This window comes from Cervus canadensis, chromosome 23 (assembly GCF_019320065.1).
Source record: "Cervus canadensis isolate Bull #8, Minnesota chromosome 23, ASM1932006v1, whole genome shotgun sequence".
In the NCBI taxonomy this organism is placed as follows: Eukaryota; Metazoa; Chordata; class Mammalia; order Artiodactyla; family Cervidae; genus Cervus; species Cervus canadensis.
Window position 1 is genome coordinate 48,271,342 of NC_057408.1, and position 20,168 is coordinate 48,291,509.

Sequence of the window (20,168 nt, forward strand, 5' to 3'; positions counted from 1 at the left end):
AATAAAAATATTTTTTACTAAAGGTTTTTGTTTGCTGAAATATGGAAACTAAGTTTTACTAAAGAGAAGTCTACTATTAGTAGAACGGGGGGAAAAACTGATTTATGGTGAAAAGGTCATTTATGCTCTTCAGTGCAATGGTATGACTATAAACTTCCTTCCACTTTGTATTAAAATTAAAAAACAAACAAACAAAAAAACAAATCTTACTTGGACTCTCTTCTCGCTTCTGCTCTTGCTTCTTCAGTTTTAACAGCATGGTTTCACTAACCAACGTACAGTCCATGTCCACTGTCTCTCCTGCTAATCTTGACTGACTGCCATCCTGAATAAATGTTTAAAAATTCAAAATTTTAACCGTTATCCCTTTATGACCTTATAGTTACTTTTTGGTGGAGGGGGGTGGTAAAAATATACATAACATAAGTGTTACCATTTAAACCATTTTTTAAGTGTACACTTACACTTTAGTAGCATTAAGTAATATTTACTTTTACCCAAAGGAATATAGATATATTATATTTTACAGGCATTTAAACCTAATGTATTAGCTTTGATATACAAGCATCATCTCTCAAGTCCAGGAAAAGGACTGCTGCCAAGGAAGAGAGAACTGTATGTTACCAAAATCCCTGGAGCTTCCTTCCTCCCTAATCTGCTTCACAGAAATGAACATCAATGTACACTGAAAAGTTCGTAAGTCAAATTTGACTTCTTGATGGCTATGGATTACTCTAGCAACTGTTAAATATTTTATTAATATGCTACCATGTGCAAGAGAACTTCTCAAACTATGTAGAACCTAAATACAAGCCAAAAAAGTAATTTCTGCTATGAATGTTAACTAAAAAGAAAATACACAGCATTTAAAGAAACAGCCAACTAGGAAAAATGAAATTTTTTTCTTGAAAGTATGTTAAGTTAATCAATGCATATGATAGTTTTGATAAAAAATTAAATTATTTAATATGTAATTAGCATTTGACATTATTTTAAAACTATATTTTTCAGCAAACGTTTCTAAAAAGTCAGAAAGTATTATTACCCTTTCAAAAATACCATAAAATTGGAAAATAAATGTTATTATTTTGTAGTTTTCTGAATAAATATATGAAGGTTGTAAGAGGTGTGTGACTATCTCAAGGTCACAGAATGAATCAGGGGAGCAGGGTGACTAACAATACACTAGAATAACCACATGGGCTCTGATTCTACTTTCTAACTTACCTTTGTATCATCTACAGTAACATTTGTTTTATACTGAGAAAGGTCTGCTCCTGGATCTATACTCCACTGGATATTTTCAAAGGATACATCTTAGATAAGGAGAAAAAATACACAATTAAAAACTGATTTTTAAAATTCTCATCACTTTAAAACATTACAGGACTCACAGAATGAGAAAAATATTTCCAAATCATGTGTCTTAATAGGACTTATACTGAGGATACATAAAGAACTCTCACAATTCAATAATAAGACAACCACTCCAACTGAGAATAAGTAAAGGACCTGAATAGACAATCCTTCAAAGAAAATGAAAATGGCCAGTAAGCACATGAAAAGAAGCTCAACATCATTAGCCATCAAAGAAAAGGCAAACCAAAAGCACACGAGATATATTAATAACTTCACACCCATAGGATGGCTAGAATCAAAAAGACAGACAATGAAAACAAGTGTTGGTGAGAATATGGAGAAACAGGAACTCTCACATGCTGCTGGTGGGAATATAAACTGATGTAGCTCCTTTGGGAAAAGACAGATAGCTCCTCAAAAGGCTAAACATAGAGTTAGCATGCATGTGCTGTGCTTAGTCGTTCAGTCCTGTCCGTCTTTTTGCGACCCCGTGAACTGTAGTCCGTGAGGCTCCTCTGTCCATGGGGATTCTCCAGGCAAAAATACTGGAGTGGGTTGCCATGCCCTCCTCCAGGGGATCTTCCTAACCCAGGGCTAGAACCCAGGTCTCCCGCATGGCACGCAGATTCTTTACTGTCTGAGCCACCAGGGAAGCCCCAGAGTTAGCATGTGGCCCACCAATTCTACTTCTAGGTATAACTCAAGAAAAATGAAACTTACATCCACACAAAATTGTATATCAATGTTCAAACCAGGATTACTTGTAACAGTGAAAAACTGAAATAGTGAAAGAAGTCATGAAATATCATATATTGTACAATTCCATTTATATGACTACTTCAGAATATGCAAATCTATAGCGACAGAAAGTAGATTAAGTGGCTGCTTAGGACTGGGGAAGACGAGAGAGAAATGGAGGCTGACTGCTAGCAGGTACTGTTCTTTGTATGGTGATGAAAATGTTCTAAACTTCAGAGTACAGTGATGGTGACACAATTGTGACTACACCAAATTATACACTTTAATGACTGATTTTTATTTCAATAAAAAAAAAATTTAAGTTAAAACTAACCCTGGAGGAGGTTTCAATGTATGTTAATATACATGACAACTACATAAGGTACAGTTATAAAGTGGTACAGTATTAACTCAAAGTAGATTGTGAAAGGTTAAGTAAGTATACCACAATCCCTAGAGCAACCACGGAAAAAATAAAAATAAAAACAAAAAGATTAAAAAAAAATCAGGAATAAGAGTTTAAAAAAATGTTTTCATATAGAGACCGAAACCCTCACTGGAAGAATTACTAAAGAATGAGCTTCAGGAAAAAAGGAAAATAAACGTTGATGAAGGAATAAGTTTCCAATAAGGAATAAATACTGCATATGAAGTAATGAAAGGGCAAACAATGTTTTCAAACAAGAAGTTTAAAAACCCATATAAATTTGTATGTACAAATAGTTGAGAGAGAGATATATATATATGAAAATACAAAAAAAAGGACTGGCTATCTATATGGTGAGGAACAAGGTTTGGATGATAAATTTCTACTTTTATAAATTTTAAAAATCTGTATAGTTTAAGATCACCAGCCCAGGCTGGATGCATGAGACAAGTGCTTGGGCCTGGTGCACTGGGAAGACCCAGAGGAATCGGGTGGAGAGGGAGGTGGGAGGGGGGATCAGGATGGGGAATACTTATAAATCCATGGCTGATTCATGTCAATGTATGACAAAAACCACTACAATATTGTAAAGTAATTAGCCTCCAACTAATAAAAATAAATGAAAAAAAAATTTAAAAAAAAATCTGTATAGTTTAAATTTTTAAAGCTTTCTTTTTGTAAAGAAAACAAGAAACAACTACATAAAAGAATTAAATCTATAAAATTACCTATAAAAGTAGGTATTAAAGATGTTGATTTATTTTTTCAAAAAGTAGAAAAGCAGGAAAATTTTAAGATGAAACCAGTAAGAATTGTACTATAAACACAGAAACACGCAGGGATAAACTATTTTTTCCAGAAACAATTAAATCTATCCAAAGAATGTAAATAATAAATTATAATACTCAATATAAATTCATTAAAAAGAGGGTGGAAATGCTATTTATAGTTTACATACCTTGGTTGTTTTGTAGAGGTTTTGTTTTAGCAATTCTACATGGATTTAACTGAAGAACTGATGCAACTTCACATGCTCCACGGATGGATCTGGTTTTTATCTTTATAGGCTCATGAGAACCAGCACCCTAAAACAGAAAAAATTATTAGCATCTAGGAAAAATCACAAACCATCATTTTAATCAAAACCCTTGAATACTGAACACATACCTTTGTGTCATTAAAAAGATTCTCTGTCTCCAAACTTTCACGTGGACGAAGAGGGATTTTAAATACTGGGTTTTCTTCCTTTATTTGTAACAGTGTTTTATTATCTGGAGATTTACTCAAGGACTGGAAAAGGGACTCCTGTAAACAGGGCTCTTCTGGGGAGTCTTTGGTTAGCTCACAGCTCCTGCTCAAGGCCTTGCAGCTTGAGGAAGAGTCCCTTGGAACGGGCTTCAGAGCCTCATAGAGAGTCACTTGCCTAAATCTGATTTTAGAGTTCTCACTTCCTTGGATCTTCTCTTGACGTTGGATAGCTGAAAATCGATCAGACAGATCCAGAGGTTTATCCATCACATAGTCTCCATTCATGGAAGAATGACTATCCAGTGGAAAAGGAAAAGCATTTTCTTTATCAAAGGAGGCTTGGGGACAGATTACTTCATCTTCACTTTCTTCCTCAATTTTCTTCCTTTTGGTTCTGCCTCCCAGTGACTTCAGGGGTACCACATGTTTATCTTTATCAGTATCTTTAATGTGATCAATACTATCCTGCTCACTTAGGGGTTCACTTGTATTTTTATTTATAAGCATCTGCTTATTAGAAGATGACTGATTAGGGATCTTGTTTACTTCAGTCCCAAGAAGATGATGTGTCATAAGGGCGCCGTCTTCAGATTTTGACCTAGGTTTCTCTAGTCCAGAAGCACAAGTGTTGCTGAGGGGCACTGTTTTCAGATGGGTTTTTTTCCCAGTCTCTAAAAGAGAAGGGGACAAACTTGTATTCAAACCTAAACTACTTTTCACGTTAGAGGTAGCTCCAAATACAGGAGATGATACCCGATTAGTCAATTCTTCTTGAAGAGGAGTCTTTGAATCTGAAAACCTAAAAAAATAAAGAGTGGTAAAAGTTTTTTCCTATTAAAGAAACAGGGTAAAAATTAAAAGATAAGCATAATGAGAAAACTTTTGCTAATACAGAATTATTAACAGTAAGGTCTTATCTACATATTAGAAGCAGATCATTGACCAAAATTTAAGATATGATTCAGCTGCTGGCTTCTCTTTATTTGGCTGACAAAAAGCAGAGGGAAATGATACAGCAAACCTATCTCAATAACCATGATATTCCTATCTATAAATATTTTTCCAAAGTAACCTAAATAAATACACTATATAAGAAAATATTTGAACAAATCCCAAATTCTTTTGTTGTTATGAAATCTTATCAAGAGTAACTTCAAGAAATAAAATTCTTATACTACAAAATAGAACATAACTCGTGACCCAGCCTGCCTGTAGCAGAGGAGACAGCTGGGGTAGTAGAAAGATCACTAGGGTTAAGTTTGAAGAAGTAGAATGGCTAAGAGCTCCGACTCTCTTACTTAAATAGTTGTGCGTGCAGGCTAAGCTGCTTCAGTCATGTCCAACTCTTTGTGACCCTATGGACTGTAGCCCACCAGGCTCCTCTGTCCATGGGATTCTCCAGGCAAGAATACTCAATACTGGAGTGGGTTGCCATGCCCTTCTCCAGGGAAAATCTTCCTGACCTAGGGATTGAACACGCATCTTACATCTCCTGCAAAAGCAGGCAGGTTCTAAAGAACCACTAGCACCACCTGGGAAGCCCACTTAATAGTTGTGTGGTCTTCACCTCCCAGAATATTGGAAATAAAAGCAAAACTAAACAAATGGGACCTAATGAAACTTAAAAGCTTTTGCACTACAAAGGAAACTATAAGCAAGGTGAAAAGACAGCCCTCAGAATGGGAGAAAATAATAGCAAATGAAGCAACAGACAAAGGATTAATCTCAAAAATATACAAGCAACTCCTGCAGCTCAATTCCAGAAAAATAAATGGCCCAATCAAAAAATGGGCCAAAGAACTAAACAGACATTTCTCCAAAGAAGACATACAGATGGCTAACAAACACATGAAAAGATGCTCAACATCACTCATTATCAGAGAAATGCAAATCAAAACCACAATGAGGTACCATTACACGCCAGTCAGGATGGCTGCTATCCAAAAGTCTACAAGCAATAAATGCTGGAGAGGGTGTGGAGAAAAGGGAACCCTCTTACACTGTTGGTGGGAATGCAAACTAGTACAGCCGCTATGGAGAACAGTGTGGAGATTTCTTAAAAAACTGGAAATAGAACTGCCATATGACCCAGCAATCCCACTCCTGGGCATACACACTGAGGAAACCAGATCTGAAAGAGACACGTGCACCCCAATGTTCATCGCAGCACTGTTTATAATAGCCAGGACATGGAAGCAACCTAGATGCCCATCAGCAGATGAATGGATAAGGAAGCTGTGGTACATATACACCATGGAATATTACTCAGCCGTTAAAAAGAATTCATTTGAATCAGTTCTAATGAGATGGATGAAACTGGAGCCATTATACAGAGTGAAGTAAGCCAGAAAGATAAAGAACATTACAGCATACTAACACATATATATGGAATTTAGAAAGATGGTAACGATAACCCTATATGCAAAACAGAAAAAGAGACACAGAAGTACAGAACAGACTTTTGAACTCTGTGGGAGAAGGTGAGGGTGGGATGTTTCGAAAGAACAGCATGTATATTATCTATGGTGAAACAGATCACCAGCCCAGGCTGGATGCATGAGACAAGTGCTCGGGCCTGGTGCACTGGGAAGACCCAGAGGAATTGGGTGGAGAGGGAGGTGGGAGGGGGGATGGGGAATACGTGTAACTCTATGACTGATTCATATCAATGTATGACAAAACCCACTGAAATGTTGTGAAGTAATTAGCCTTCCAACTAATAAAAAATAAAAAAAAAAAAAATAGTTGTGTGGTCTTAAAAAGACATTTGATCTCTGTGGGGTTGCATTTTTGTTGACTGTAAAATATGGGGGTAATAAAACCTACCCTAATGACTTAGTATAATGACAATTAAATGTGATATATGTATTTAATACTGAAAACTCTTTTAAAAAGCAAAATGCTACATAAATATAGTATTGTTAGTTAATGGATGTTCTAAAATTAGTAAAAGCAACAGTGTATCCCAATCTTGAAAGCTCATCGGAGCTAATGATGGATTTCATACAACATTCAGTCTTAGAAAATACAAATCCAGGAGGGATGACTGGATCCTAAAAAGAGATGAGGCTGGGACCTCTGAAGCACTGCTTGATAGAAGTACAGAAAGAACCTAATAGTAACATCCTGATCTCTACATTAACGCAAAACGCCCTCAACAGGTCATAAACTGGGGGAAATATTTTTTTTAATAAAAATTAATACAACCAGAATAACAAGCTGAGGGAGAGAAATAGTTTAAATCTGTGGAACTCATTGCAATGGAATTTCATTGACAGTTTATAAGTTTTTACCAAAGTGCCCCAAATTACCTTAAATTATCTTCACTATTTCTTCTACATTCCTCAAAACCTTGTTTTTTGTGATCCCCTTCCAGACAGCGGTAGAGTTCATCACCAACAGGGCTCCGAGGGCCTTGAGATTCCTTCAATAATAAAATATAAGGTACATAAATACAATGGAGGATTATTCTTAAAAAGGAATGAAATACTGATACATGTTGTGATGCGGATGAACTCGAAAACAGGCTAAGTGAAAGATGCCAGACCCAAAAGCCACATATAATTCCATTTAAATAAGTTATCCAGAATACGTAAATTCTTAAGGACAGAAAGCAGACTGATAGTTGCTAATTCTAAAAAACCAGATTAGTTAGATGATAGGAAGGGAACAGAGATGATTATTTATACTTATAGGAGATGAATTTAAAAGGATCTTTAAAGAGCAAGTGCTTCCCAAACTTTTGCATACACACAGATCAACTGAGGGTCCTATGAAAACAGAAGTTCTCGTTCAGTAGGTCTGGGCTGGGTTTAAGATTTTCTATCTCTCACAAACTTCCAGGAATGAAGATGCTGTTGGCCTGTGGATCACACTTTGAGCAGCCAATCTTCAGAGATCAGTTCCCTCAATGGATTTGGTGTCTAAACTACTGACATGCCAGGTTTATTGGTAGGAGGGGATTTTAAAAAGTTAAAACATGTTTAGAGTTCAAAGGGTAAAAACTAACCACCATCACTTGAAGTTAGTTCTAAAAGTAGAAAGAACCTCACCCCACCCCCTGCAAAAAAAACATTCAAATGTAATCAAAAGTCAATTCAATTTTGGAAATTCAACAGCAAGAAAACTTTATAAGAGCCTATATAATTTACTGACTAAAGCAAAGGGATATGTTTTAAAGCTGTAACAAAATGAAGCTTCCTTAAGATTGATGAATTCAAGGCTTCCATTTTTTAGAGACTGGTTAAGAAAAAGAGTAAATGTTTCTGATGTAAGGAAGCACTAAATAATGAAAAGAAAATCATGGGGTCAATTTCTCAGTCAATCCCTAAGGATGTGGTCTAACTGGATTGGCATTTGTAAGGACAAAGATGAATTAAAGCATCTGTAGTAGACCCAAGAATTTAGTCTGTTTTCCAAATCAAAGCCCAGTTTAAAGGATGTCAAAAAGATCCAATAAACTCTGAACTCAATCTAAAGGTTTAAATCTTCTCTTTAAGTTGGAACAGGGTAGGGAGGAGAGGGGATAGGGAAGAGGTTTGGCTAAATCCTCTAAGCCATGTAAGTTTTTTTTCATTATTTAACTTTTTATTGGAGTATAGCCGATTAACAATGCTGTGATAGTTTCAGGTGGACAGCAAAGGGACTCAGCCATATATATACACATGTATCCACTCTCCCCAGACTCCCCTCCCGTCCAGGCTGACACATAACACTGAGCAGAGTTCCCTATTAAGCCATCTAAATTCTGACTCAACCGGTAACCTATATCCAAAGAATTCTCAAGACTTGATAGAGTTTTCTGTAACTGCCTGGAGTGAATAATATAAATGAGCCTTTTCTAGTGACATCAATTTTGTTCTAGGCCTTTATCTAATAATCATTGGATAAAAATTTTTTTTCTCTTGCTTAATTCTCTAAAAACTGACCTCAAAGGACACTAATTAATTCATATTTATTACCAAACTAAACAATTACTTACAGATTCTTCTTGAACACAAAGTCCAAGTGTTTCAGCAACTACTGTAGCTAAACTATCAGGAGGATAACTGCTTTTTCCATGTGGTTCTAAGTTTAAGGAAAAAAAAACACGAACAATTATACAACTGTAGAAACTAGCCATATGAAAACGTACAAAAAAGCAAAGAAAAAGCTCAAAGGACCACTTTACAAAATGGCACTGAACAATTTTAAAAATTATGTTTTATAAAGCCCAAAATACTTACTATAAATTGCAATACGTTGCAGGCTTATTGCCACTGAAAAAATTATCATTAAAAATATTTAATTAAATGGATTTCTTGTGCTATATTAAAATTCCATGGAGGAAGTAATTGGAGGGGAAAAAAAGTCTAAAACGGCCAGATGGGAGTGACAGTATAATACAGTTGAAAATCATTCCTTTCCATGATGGAGAGCCTTGTGCCTAAGTATTGGAACTACTTCTCCTCCCATCATCATTCACTTCCTTGGCAATCTCACCCAGTCTCATGGCTTCAGATCTCCCCTACATGCTAACAACCACCTCTATCCCAGACTCATCTATATTCACATTCACCTACCCATCAAAATCTTTACCTGAATGGCTACTCAGTATCCGAAACAATATATTTTCAAAAACAAACTCCTGATTTCTAACCACCCCTACCCTCAGCTCCATCCTGCAAACCTCCAGCTACCAGTCTCTTTCCTCTTAGAGTTGCCCAAAACAATCTCCCATTCACTCACTCTGCCCTGCCCACAAAGGGCTCCTTAATGTTCTTCAAACAAATCAAAGAGCACCCTCACCCCAGGGGCTCTGTGGTCACTGATGTCTCCACCTGGGATGCCCTTTGCCCTGAAATCCACATGACTCACCTGCTTCCCTCAGTCTCTGTTCAAATGTTACTTTATTTTAAGGTGAGACTTTCTAAAATCTCTTCTTAGCCTGCTTTATTTTTCTTCAGAGATCCTGCTTCATCTAACATATATTTACTTTCTTTCTCCCCCAATGAGACTGTAAGCTCTATGACGTTAAACATTTTATTTTGTTTAGTGCCCGGTATACAGTAGGCACTCAAATATTTGTTGAATGAATGAGTAAACCACGGTAAAGGCTTATTTACTTAAAATTACTAACAATTTGTATTAAAATGGATAAGGCTCCTCAGTCCATTGACTTTTCCAGGCAAGAATACTGGAGTGGGTAGCCATTCCCTTCTCCAGGAGATCTTCCTGACCCAGGGATTGAACCTGGGTCTCCTGCACTGCTGGCAGATTCTTTACCATCTAAGCCATCAGGGAAGTCCATGGATATTAATACGAACTCATAACAGAATACATTACTGTTCAATATGAAAAAGACTATTTAAACAATTAATACAAACAAAATTACATGGAAAATATTTTAAAATATTGTCTAAATTCACATGGTTGGCCACTCTTGCCCACCAGTTTATAATCTTAGTATCTTGCTTACTAGCCACTGGAGCTTGACTCTGATCACAAGTGTCAGCCACTAGAATTTCACTTTCCTTATTAGGCTTATGTTGTGGATGAGCTGAAGACTTTGGTACTTTTCTCAATTCTAAGGGAAAAAAACAGGAGAGATTACAAATAAACATACAATCATGATAAAATTAATATGCCAATACAAATCTATCTTTAAATCCACTGGAAGTCTATTTTATTGATATAACTTCAACAGTCTAATAAAGAGGTTATTCCTTTAGTTTCATTAAAGTTGGAAGTTAAGACAGTGCGGGAGAAGAGGACTGGAACAGATAACCTTCTTCTGACCTAAGCCTACTAGAGTTGTAATATTTTAAGGTGACCTTTCCTTGTGTAATGCTGGAAATCAGTGGGTTCATCTGCAATGAATGCTGCATCATATTGCTTTTCAGTCTTTATTTCAGAGTTTTCATTTTCTGGAAGGAAATCTGAAACATGCTTTATCAGAAATCATCCCACTACCTAAGGATTTAATTCAAAGAAAACCAAAAGAAGGACAAAGTAAAGGGGAATAGATTTTTACTAATTATAACTAGAAATTATCATTAAAAAGCATAAATGACAACCTACTCCAATATTCTTGCCTGTAGAATTCCATGGACAGAGGAGCCTGGTGGGCTACAGTCCACGGAACCACAAAGAGTCGGACACGACTGAGTGGTTAACACACACACACACACACACACCCCATTTTAAAATTAACAAGCATGGGTGTTAGAAAAAGAAAAGGAGTAACTAGTCATTAAATTAGTTTTAAAATAATTTGCATGGCTCAAAAGTGGTATTTTAAAACCAAAATTTCATAGTCCAAGTAAAAATGATCAGAACAAGATTAAAACTGACATGGTTTTAAACAGTTACAAGTTATTCTCATAAAACAAAGAGATAAACCAAGAGCATTTGTACAAGATGACTTTCCTGAAAAAGAAAATTGCTGTTTTGTTTTTCTGGATATTCTTTCAGATAGATTTAAACATGATCTAAACTATGCTGATGCTTATCTGTGGTTATTCATGTCCTATATGATATTAGACTAAAAGGCCCACAAGTGTTCATTCTAGATCCAAGATGTTACATTTTACTTTAGTTCTTAATTATGTATAAGATTTTTAACAATTCTTTTGTTTTCCACTAGATGGTGATGCAAGCTCATATAAAATGGGGAAAAACTGTGTCAATTTTCTAATATCAAAAATTAAGACTACTATTTTTTTTTAAAAGGCAGAGCTACTGTCAACAATTTACCTGCATTATAAAAATATCTCTAGGACTAGATATACTCCTTCCCCTCAAATGCTTTCCTTGTTACAAACAGTTTAGGTTAAAGATGGAAGCTCTAAATACTGATTTACTTTTAGATCAATATTAAAAGGAATTAGCACTGTGACACACCACAGGATAAATTTCAGGACTATATGAAAATGCAGTTTCAAAGTATGTACCAGAAATGGTAAACTGGCCTGGAATTAATAAATATGCCACTGATAAGCCACAAACTAGAAACATTATAAAACCATTTCCTGATTTACCACCAAGTGCTACACATTAGAAAAATTAAAAATAGCTAGTTAAACCTTTGATGGGAGTAGCTATGGATAATACTTCCAAAGTACAAAAATTTAGAGGCAGGAAGATCTATACTTGAATTTTGACTCATCCACTTGACAGGCTATTTAACTCCTCTTAGGAACAAATCGTTCCTCTTCTATAAAACAAAGGTGCTAGAAGCTACCCCACAAACCTGTCGTGAGAATTAAAATACAGTAATAATGTATTCAAATCACTCAGCATAATAACCAGCATACAGGAGGTGGGACTCAATGTTAGCCTACCTTCCTCTTTCATTGTATCCCACTCAGATATACACATAGGGATATTTTTTAAATAAAAAGGAAAAAACTATTCCCTACATTTGTAAAATGTTGAGTGCTTACATATTCAGATGAGCAAATCATGTCTATACATAACACAGGCAAAAGATACCTTCCCAGTCACTTCACTGATGGCAGTTAAGGTTATAGTTGTAACGTACGTTACCCTGAACAGTGACTATCTTCCTAACAATAGATGAATACTCGGTTTTTTTTTTTTTTTACACAACTAGGTAACTAAGCTACAACTCTAATCCTCACCATGTGCACAGCCAGAGTGCTCCAGTTTAGCATGTGTTTGCTCTACATATCGGACGCGGAGGTTCTCCTTTCTTCGTAGCCGATTAGTGCCAGAAAATGAAAAGGTTGTTATTGGTGAATCTGGAATAACATCTTCCTCGGATTCAAGATCAGTTGCTTTATGTGGCTGATCATTCCTAGAGGAAAATAAGGAAAATTAAATTAGTTCAGTAAATATTTATTAAAACATCTACCATAAGATATGAGCTATAGCAGAACACTCTCAGGAAGATCCCCTGAAGGAGGAAATGGCACCCCACTCCAGTATCCTTGCCTGGAGAATCCCATGGACAGAGGAGCCTGGTGGGCTGCAGTCCATGGGACTGCAAAAAAGGAGGACATGAAGACTGAGTGAATAAACAACAGCCAAACACAGGTATGAAGTTGGAAGAGAAATAACTCCTTGCATCTAACATTCCTAAATACAAGGATCAGAGAACTACTCAAATGACTAGAATACCAGATGGAAAATATTGTGAGAGGTAAAGTAGAAAGTGTAGCTGGTGGTACTTGAGGTGAAAATTAAAAGAATTTTAAATGACAGAGAAAATCCACTGAGGAGCCTTCAAGTTTGCGAAAGGCAGGCAGTAGTACCATGTACTTGTGTTAGAGACGGACATGCTGGAACTACATGAAGGAGAGCCTCGAGTAAGTATCCACATCATTTAGAAAGCAAGAAGAAAGGAATTAAGGTTTTAGAGATGGCAGTAATGTAACAACCTAGCCAGCAGGACTGTGCAAGATTGGCTGGGACAGAAAGAAAGGAAGCAGTGGCTGTAATAGTCCAGGCAGGAGCATCTGCAGGTTTGAGCTGGAATTCTGAAGATAGGTATGGAAAGGAAGGGATCAGTGTTAAACACTGTGACAATAGAATCAATAAGTTTTCATTTCAGTTCAGTTCAGTCGCTCAGTCGTGTCTGACTCTTTGCGACCCCATGAACCGCAGCACGCCAGGCCTCCCTGTCCATCACCAACTCCCGGAGCCTACCCAAACTCACGTCCATTGAGTCGGTGATGCCATCCAACCGTCTTATCCTCTGTAGTCCCCTTCTCTGCCTGCCCTCAATCTTTCCCAGCATCAGGGTCTTTTCAAATGAGTCAGTTCTTCACATCAGGTGGCCAAAGTATTGGAGTTTCAGCTTCAACATCAGTCCTTCCAATGAACACCTAGAACTGATTTCCTTTAGGATGGACTGGTTGGATCTCCTTGCAGTCCAAGGGACTCTCAAGAGTCTTCTCCAACACCACAGTTCAAAAGCATCAATTCTTCGGTATTCAGCATTCTTTATAGTCAACTCTCACATCCATACATGACTACTGGAAAAACTATAGCCTTGACTAGACAGATCTTTGTTGGTAAAGTAATGTCTCTGTTTTTTATTATGCTGTCTAGGTTGTCTAGGTCATAACTTTCCTTCTAAGGAGTAAGCGTCCTTTCATTTCATGGCTGCAGTCACCATCTGCAGTGATTTTGGAGCCCAAAAACATAAAGTCAGCGACTGTTTCCCCATCTATTTGCTATGAAGTGATGGGACCGGATGCCATGATCTTAGTTTTCTGAATGCTGAGCTGTAAGTCAACTTTTTCACTCTCTTCTTTCACTTTCATCAAGAGGCTCTTTAGTTCTTCTTCATTTTCAGCCGTAAGTCCACACTTACGGACTGATGTGTCATAAGCACATCTGAGGTTATTGATATTTCTCCCAGCAGTCTTGATTCCAGCTTGTGTTTTCATCTAGCTCAGCGTTTTTCATGATGCACTATGCGTATAAGTTAAATAAGCACAGTGACAATATACAGCCTTGACGTACTCCTTTTCCTACTTGGAATCAGTCTGTTGTTCCATGTCTACTTCTAACTTGCTTCTTGACCTGCATACATCAATAAGACTGGCAAATGACAAATTCAGTGTCTGAGATAATACGAGGCTGTATACTGTCACTCTGCTTATTTAACGAATATGCAGAGTATATCATGAGAAATGTTGGATTGGATGAAGCACAAGCTGGAATCAAGATTGCCGGGAGAAATATCAATAACCTCAGATACGGAGATGACACCACACTTATGGCAGAAAGTAAAGGAGAACTAAAGAGCTTCTTGATGAAAGTGAAAGGAGAGAGTGAAAAGGTTGGCTTAAAATTCAACATTCAAAAAACTAAGATCATGGATTCTGGTCCCATCACTTTATGGAAAATAGATAGGGAAACAATGGAAACAGAGAGAGACTTTATTTTTTCTTTGGACTCCAAAGTCACTGCAGATGGTGACTGCAGCCATGAAATTAAAAGACGTTTGCTCTTTGGAAGGAAAGTTATGACCAACCTAGACAGCATATTAAAAAGCAGAGACATTACTTTGCCAACAAAGGTCCATCTAGTCAAAGCTATGGTTTTCCTAGTAGTCATGTATGGACGTGAGAGTTGGACTATAAAGAAAGCTGAGCGCTGAAGAACTGATGCTTTTGAACTGTAGCGTTGGAGAAGACTCTTGAGAGTCCCTTGGACTGCAAGGAGATCCAAAAGGAGATCAGTCCATCCTAAAGGAGATCAGTCCTGAACATTCATTAGAAGGACTGATGTTGAAGCTGAAACTCCAATACTCTGGCCACCTGATGTGAAGAACTGACTCACTAGAAAAGACCCTGATGCTGGGAAAGATTGAAGGCAGGAGGAGAACGGGACAACAGAGGATGAGATGGTGGGATGACATTACCGACTCAATGGACATAAATTTGAGTAAGCTCCATAGTTGGTGATGGACAGGGAGGCCTGGTGTGCTGCATTCCATGGGGTCACAAAGAGTCAGACACGACTGAGTGACTGAACTGAAGTAATACGAACACTGATAACCACCAATGTTAGTTGCAGGTTTGCAATGGCAGGCACTCTTCAAAGTGCTACATGTATCAGTTTAAGCATAAGACATTACTCTCACTTTACAAAGGGAAAAATTAAGATATAGAGATTAAGTGACTTACTAAAATAAAAGTAGCAGTAAGTAACAGAAACAGGATCTAAACCCTGGCAGCCAGACTCCCAAAGACAATACTGTTATCCTGGGTATAGACCATGGGACTAATGACTGACTACAAGTAGGACTCAAACAGTCCCATTAAAACAAGTCATACTATGCCACTCTTCTGATTAAAATCTGCCACATCTTCCCACTTAACTGAAAACACAAGCCAAAGTCCTTAGAATGATTGGTTTATCTCTCTCCCCTTACTACCTATCTGACCCCTTTCAAATTATATTCTACTCCCGCCACCCTCAATGCCCCAAGGCTCCTCAGACACACCAGGCACACTCCTGCTTTATGTTCTTTGCTCCAGCTGTCCCATCTGCTTGGAATGCTCACCCCCAGATATCACAAGGCTAATTACCTCATCTTTTCCAAGTGTTTACTGGAGTTTTACCTGCTCATCATTGCCTGCCTTAAACGTGCTATTTAAAACTGCAACCCCCTTTCCACACCCTAGTACTCCTGTTCCTTATTCTTATTCCGATGTAACTTTATCTGCAGCAGTCATTGTTTTCTAACCTAGTACATAATTGGTTTGTCTACTGCTCATTGGCCAGAACTGTGAGCTCCAAAAGGCTAAGGCTCTTTTTGGCTCACTGATACAGCACACGTATCTGCAACAGTGGGTACCTGGTACATGCTCAATAAGTATTTATTGAATGAATGAATATGGAAGATTCCCGATTCCACTAGAAAAATAAATTCGTACTGATCTAGGCATACGTTCTTGCCCAATTCAAGACTGAAGATACACAAAGACTGGGTTATGACTGAATTGTGGGTATTGAGTAAAATAATTCATTTTAACTCAACTGACTTTCCCATGCCAAACCATTTTGGACCTTATGTGCCAACAATTTTTATCAGTCTGTCAGGCATTTAAGTTTTACATGACAAAACCAGTCTTTTCTAATATAGTCCTATCAATTTGTACGACTACATATTTCCAAACAATGAGATTTTTATAAACTATGACCAACATAGTTTTTTTAATTGAGATTAATTTTTCCTAACAGATTTATATCTAAATTTTCTAGATAATATCAGTATTATTGTGGTCTATAATCCTATGCTACATTCCAAGGAAAATCTTTAGAACTAATATCTACCTACAATTACCATTTTATTCTGGAAAAAACAAAGTAAGCTAGTCATATGAGAAACTCTTACAAATTAATGGAGTGTGAAATCTATCTGACCTTGCTTTAACTAATCACGTCATAGGCTACCTGCCTATTAGTCATAAAAATTCAACCTGAAACATGAATGAGTCACGAGAAGAAATTGATTTCCTGGCAGTCAACCTAGAAGTAGCTGGGATCACAAAAGGGAACCCCCCCCCCCCAAAACCAGCTCTAACTAGAGGTGTCTAAACTAAGTAAACAAGTACTGGCTTTGTCCTCCTTTGTCCTTTGTCATAAAAGAAAAAAGGAAAAATACAACTTTCCATGTCTTAACTAAATTAAAGCATTACGTCTCATTCTGATTTTCTGAGAAAAGTTAAAAGTTTATGCCACACCTTTTGGTTAATTAGGGATTGAACACAGGTCTCTTGCACTGTAGAAGAATTCTTTACCATCGGAGCCACACTTACTAGTCATGTTGGGTAAGTTAGCTAACCTTTCTGAGTCTCAGTTACCTCATCTATTAAATTAGATACAGTACTGTACTTTCCTACTTCATTTTTCTGGAAAAGTTGAAAGAAATGATATATGTAAAAATGTAATGCAATGCCCAGAAAATAGTATTTAATCAATATTGCACTTATTTTACAATGAAGACTCCTTTGACGTAAGGTTTCTGCAACAACTCCTACAAAGTCATGACTCTAAAGTCCTGTATTTTTATACCACCACAAAAAGTCTACAAGTAGAGGAGAGGAGAAGACTTTGACTTGAAGGTTCTAGTTAGCAGTAAACCCAGTAAGGTCAAAATATACCTATCTTGACCACATTAACATTAGGGCTTCCCAGGTGGGTCCGTGGTGAAGAATCCGCCTTTCAATGCAGGAAATGTAGGAGATGCAGGTTTGATCTCCACATCAGGAAGATCCCCTGGAGGAGGAAATAGCAACCCACTCTAGTATTCTTGTCTGGAGAATCCCATGGGCAGAAGAGCCTGGTAGGCTACAGTCCATGGGATCACAAAGAGTTGGACATGACTGAACAACTGAGCATGCAAGCACATACAATATAAGTAAAGAAACAGAAAAATGGAGTGGGCAGTACTACTCTACTGGTCAGACTATACCTAGAAGACTGACTTAATTAAAATATTGACAAACTGAAACATTAAAGAGAAATAATTGGAAGAGTCTTCAAGTAATGTCTCATGAGGAATAGTTAATGAACAGAAAATATTTACTCTGCATATTTACCTACTTATGATGAAGACACAGGAAGGTCCCATACCGATCTTTAATGCACACAAAGGGCCATCAAGTAGAAGGAGGGGTAAACTTGTTCCAGATGGTCCCAGAAGTTAAAATCAGAATCAACAAGTATCACTCCGTACAGTGATCTCTACCCAGACTTAGAACTTTCTAACAGTATCATCTCACTAAAATTAAATACACTTGGGAGACAGCAAACCTATATAAAAGGTATTTAAATAATGGCGATTTAAGTTATACAAGGAATTCAGTTTAAAAGAGAACAGTGAGGGAACTTCCCTGGCCCAGTGATTAGAATTCTGCACTTTCAATGCCGAGGGTGAGGGTTAAAAAAAACAAACAAAAAAAGAAGACTCCTTTGACTTTCACTCACCCAGGACATTCATTTCCCAAAACAAAGTGAGTCATGTCCTCAAAACTTAATTATTTTCTTTCTGTGACGGGTACAGTTGAATATATATTTTTAACTTCATAACAGCAAAACTTTTTCTGAATAATTTACTATACTGTCATTGAACAACTGTCCTACCTTAAAAGGTATCTGTAACATCTAACTCAGATTAGGTGAATCAGAATTACAGCATTTAGCAAGAAAAAATATAAATAAAATAATACTTTCTTTCTAATGATCAGAGAAACTTCAGACAAGATAATACTTGCTTTTTTTCTGATTGAAAGCAAAAGGGAATATGTTTGAGGAGAATAGCTGGCTTTTGTGAATAACTGTCTTAAATTTCAGGAGAGAGTTGAAAGACACAGCAGATTATCCCCTATACTGTCCTGAGGGAGGCATGTACTAAATAAAAAATACATGCCCTAAACTGATTGATATGATTGGGGTGACCTTTACTTCACAGAACATAAATTAATGTAGGTCAACCACCACTCATCTGAAATCTTTGAACCAGATGCAATTCAGAACTCAAGTTCTTTTTAAAAGTGAAGGGTAATACAGAGAATATACAGTTTGTTACAAAACACGTTCAGTGGAGCCTGAGGTACCCCCTGCAGTCAAGCACACAGATCTTATCACAGGAAAGCACAGGAATGCTCACAGAAGTGGGACAGATAAGGAAGACAGTAATAAAAACCGGGCTTCCCTGGTGGCTCCGCGGTAAAGAATGTGCCCGCCAATGCAGGAGATGTGGGTTTGATCCCTGGGTCAGGAAGATCCCCTGGAGAAGGAAATGGCAACCCACTCCAGTATTCTTCCCTGGTAAATCCCATGGATAGAGAAGCCTGGCGGGCTACACTTCATGGGTCACAAAGAGTCAGATGCGTCTTAGGAACTGAACAACAATAATAAAAAGTATCTTGTCAGTTGAGGTGAGGGTATGTTGTAATGTTTCAAAAAAAACATTTGAGGCTTTGGAATCATATAGAAATGATTGTGAACTTGTGTTCTAGCCTCACTTCAATATTCAGCACAAGTAAAATCAGTAAGTGCTGACATCTTCATACACACTTGTTTAATAACCTCAATCTGGCCCCAAATCCTTCTTTCCTCATTTGTTATCCCCCCTCAAAATTCTCCTTGGCTACCAATATTCAGTGGACTGCTAACATGGCAGGAATATCAAAATCTTTTTGGACACCCACTACTGAAAAAAAGCACTGATATGATAAAGATGCTAATTCCACTTGGGACATGTGTTTATACATAAGATAATAACTAAGGCAAAATCATGTTATGTCTACATAGTTCAGCAAAATTTTCAAAGATGTCCACTTAAATGCAACAGTCTTTAAAAACCCTGGAAACCATTAACATGATCCTGAATTGTAACTCTTAAAAGATATTACATAAACTTGACATAAATGGGAACTAAGAACTGGCCATATCTCTTGCTCTGTATCAGACTAGATCCAGAAAAACAGATTCTTTTTTTGAGACACTGTCAAATAATGGAGAGGACAGAGTCTTCTAAGTCAGAAGATGGGGTTCTGAGTGATGTCTCGTTATCTACTAGTTGTGAGACCACGGCAAGTTATTTGACTTCTGTAAGATGTGGATTCCTTGTCCATAAAGTAGAGACAATAAAACTACCTTGAAGAATCACAGTGAGGATTAGAAATAATAAACACAGAACACCAAGAAGAGTAACTGGTATACAGGATAAAAGTTATTATTTTTATTAACAAAAAGTGGGGGAGAGGGGGAGAGGAAAAAGAAGTTCTTCAGGCCTGAGAAATGTGTAAGAGGACATAATCATTCATATTACTTTTATTAAGTTTCTAGAACAGAGCTGGAAAGGTGGTAACAAAACTCAAGTATTTGTTTAAAATAGAAGTATTTCAAATTATTTGAATAATTTATTTAT

General features: G+C 37.0%; 1 protein-coding gene across 4 annotated transcripts in view; it reads right to left on the bottom strand.

Moving 5' to 3' along the window:
- Positions 1 to 20,168, bottom strand: part of RBBP8 (RB binding protein 8, endonuclease) — an 80,167-nt gene that overhangs the window by 12,234 nt on the left and 47,765 nt on the right. For all 4 annotated transcript variants that reach the window (XM_043444208.1, XM_043444209.1, XM_043444206.1 and 1 more), the window contains 8 exons: positions 12,394 to 12,569; positions 10,230 to 10,337; positions 8,754 to 8,839; positions 7,084 to 7,196; positions 3,692 to 4,571; positions 3,483 to 3,609; positions 1,228 to 1,316; positions 211 to 325 (listed from right to left, as the gene is read on the bottom strand). In XM_043444208.1, the coding sequence (XP_043300143.1) occupies positions 211 to 325; positions 1,228 to 1,316; positions 3,483 to 3,609; positions 3,692 to 4,571; positions 7,084 to 7,196; positions 8,754 to 8,839; positions 10,230 to 10,337; positions 12,394 to 12,569 (1,694 nt within the window). The remainder of the gene's footprint in view (positions 1 to 210; positions 326 to 1,227; positions 1,317 to 3,482; positions 3,610 to 3,691; positions 4,572 to 7,083; positions 7,197 to 8,753; positions 8,840 to 10,229; positions 10,338 to 12,393; positions 12,570 to 20,168) is intronic.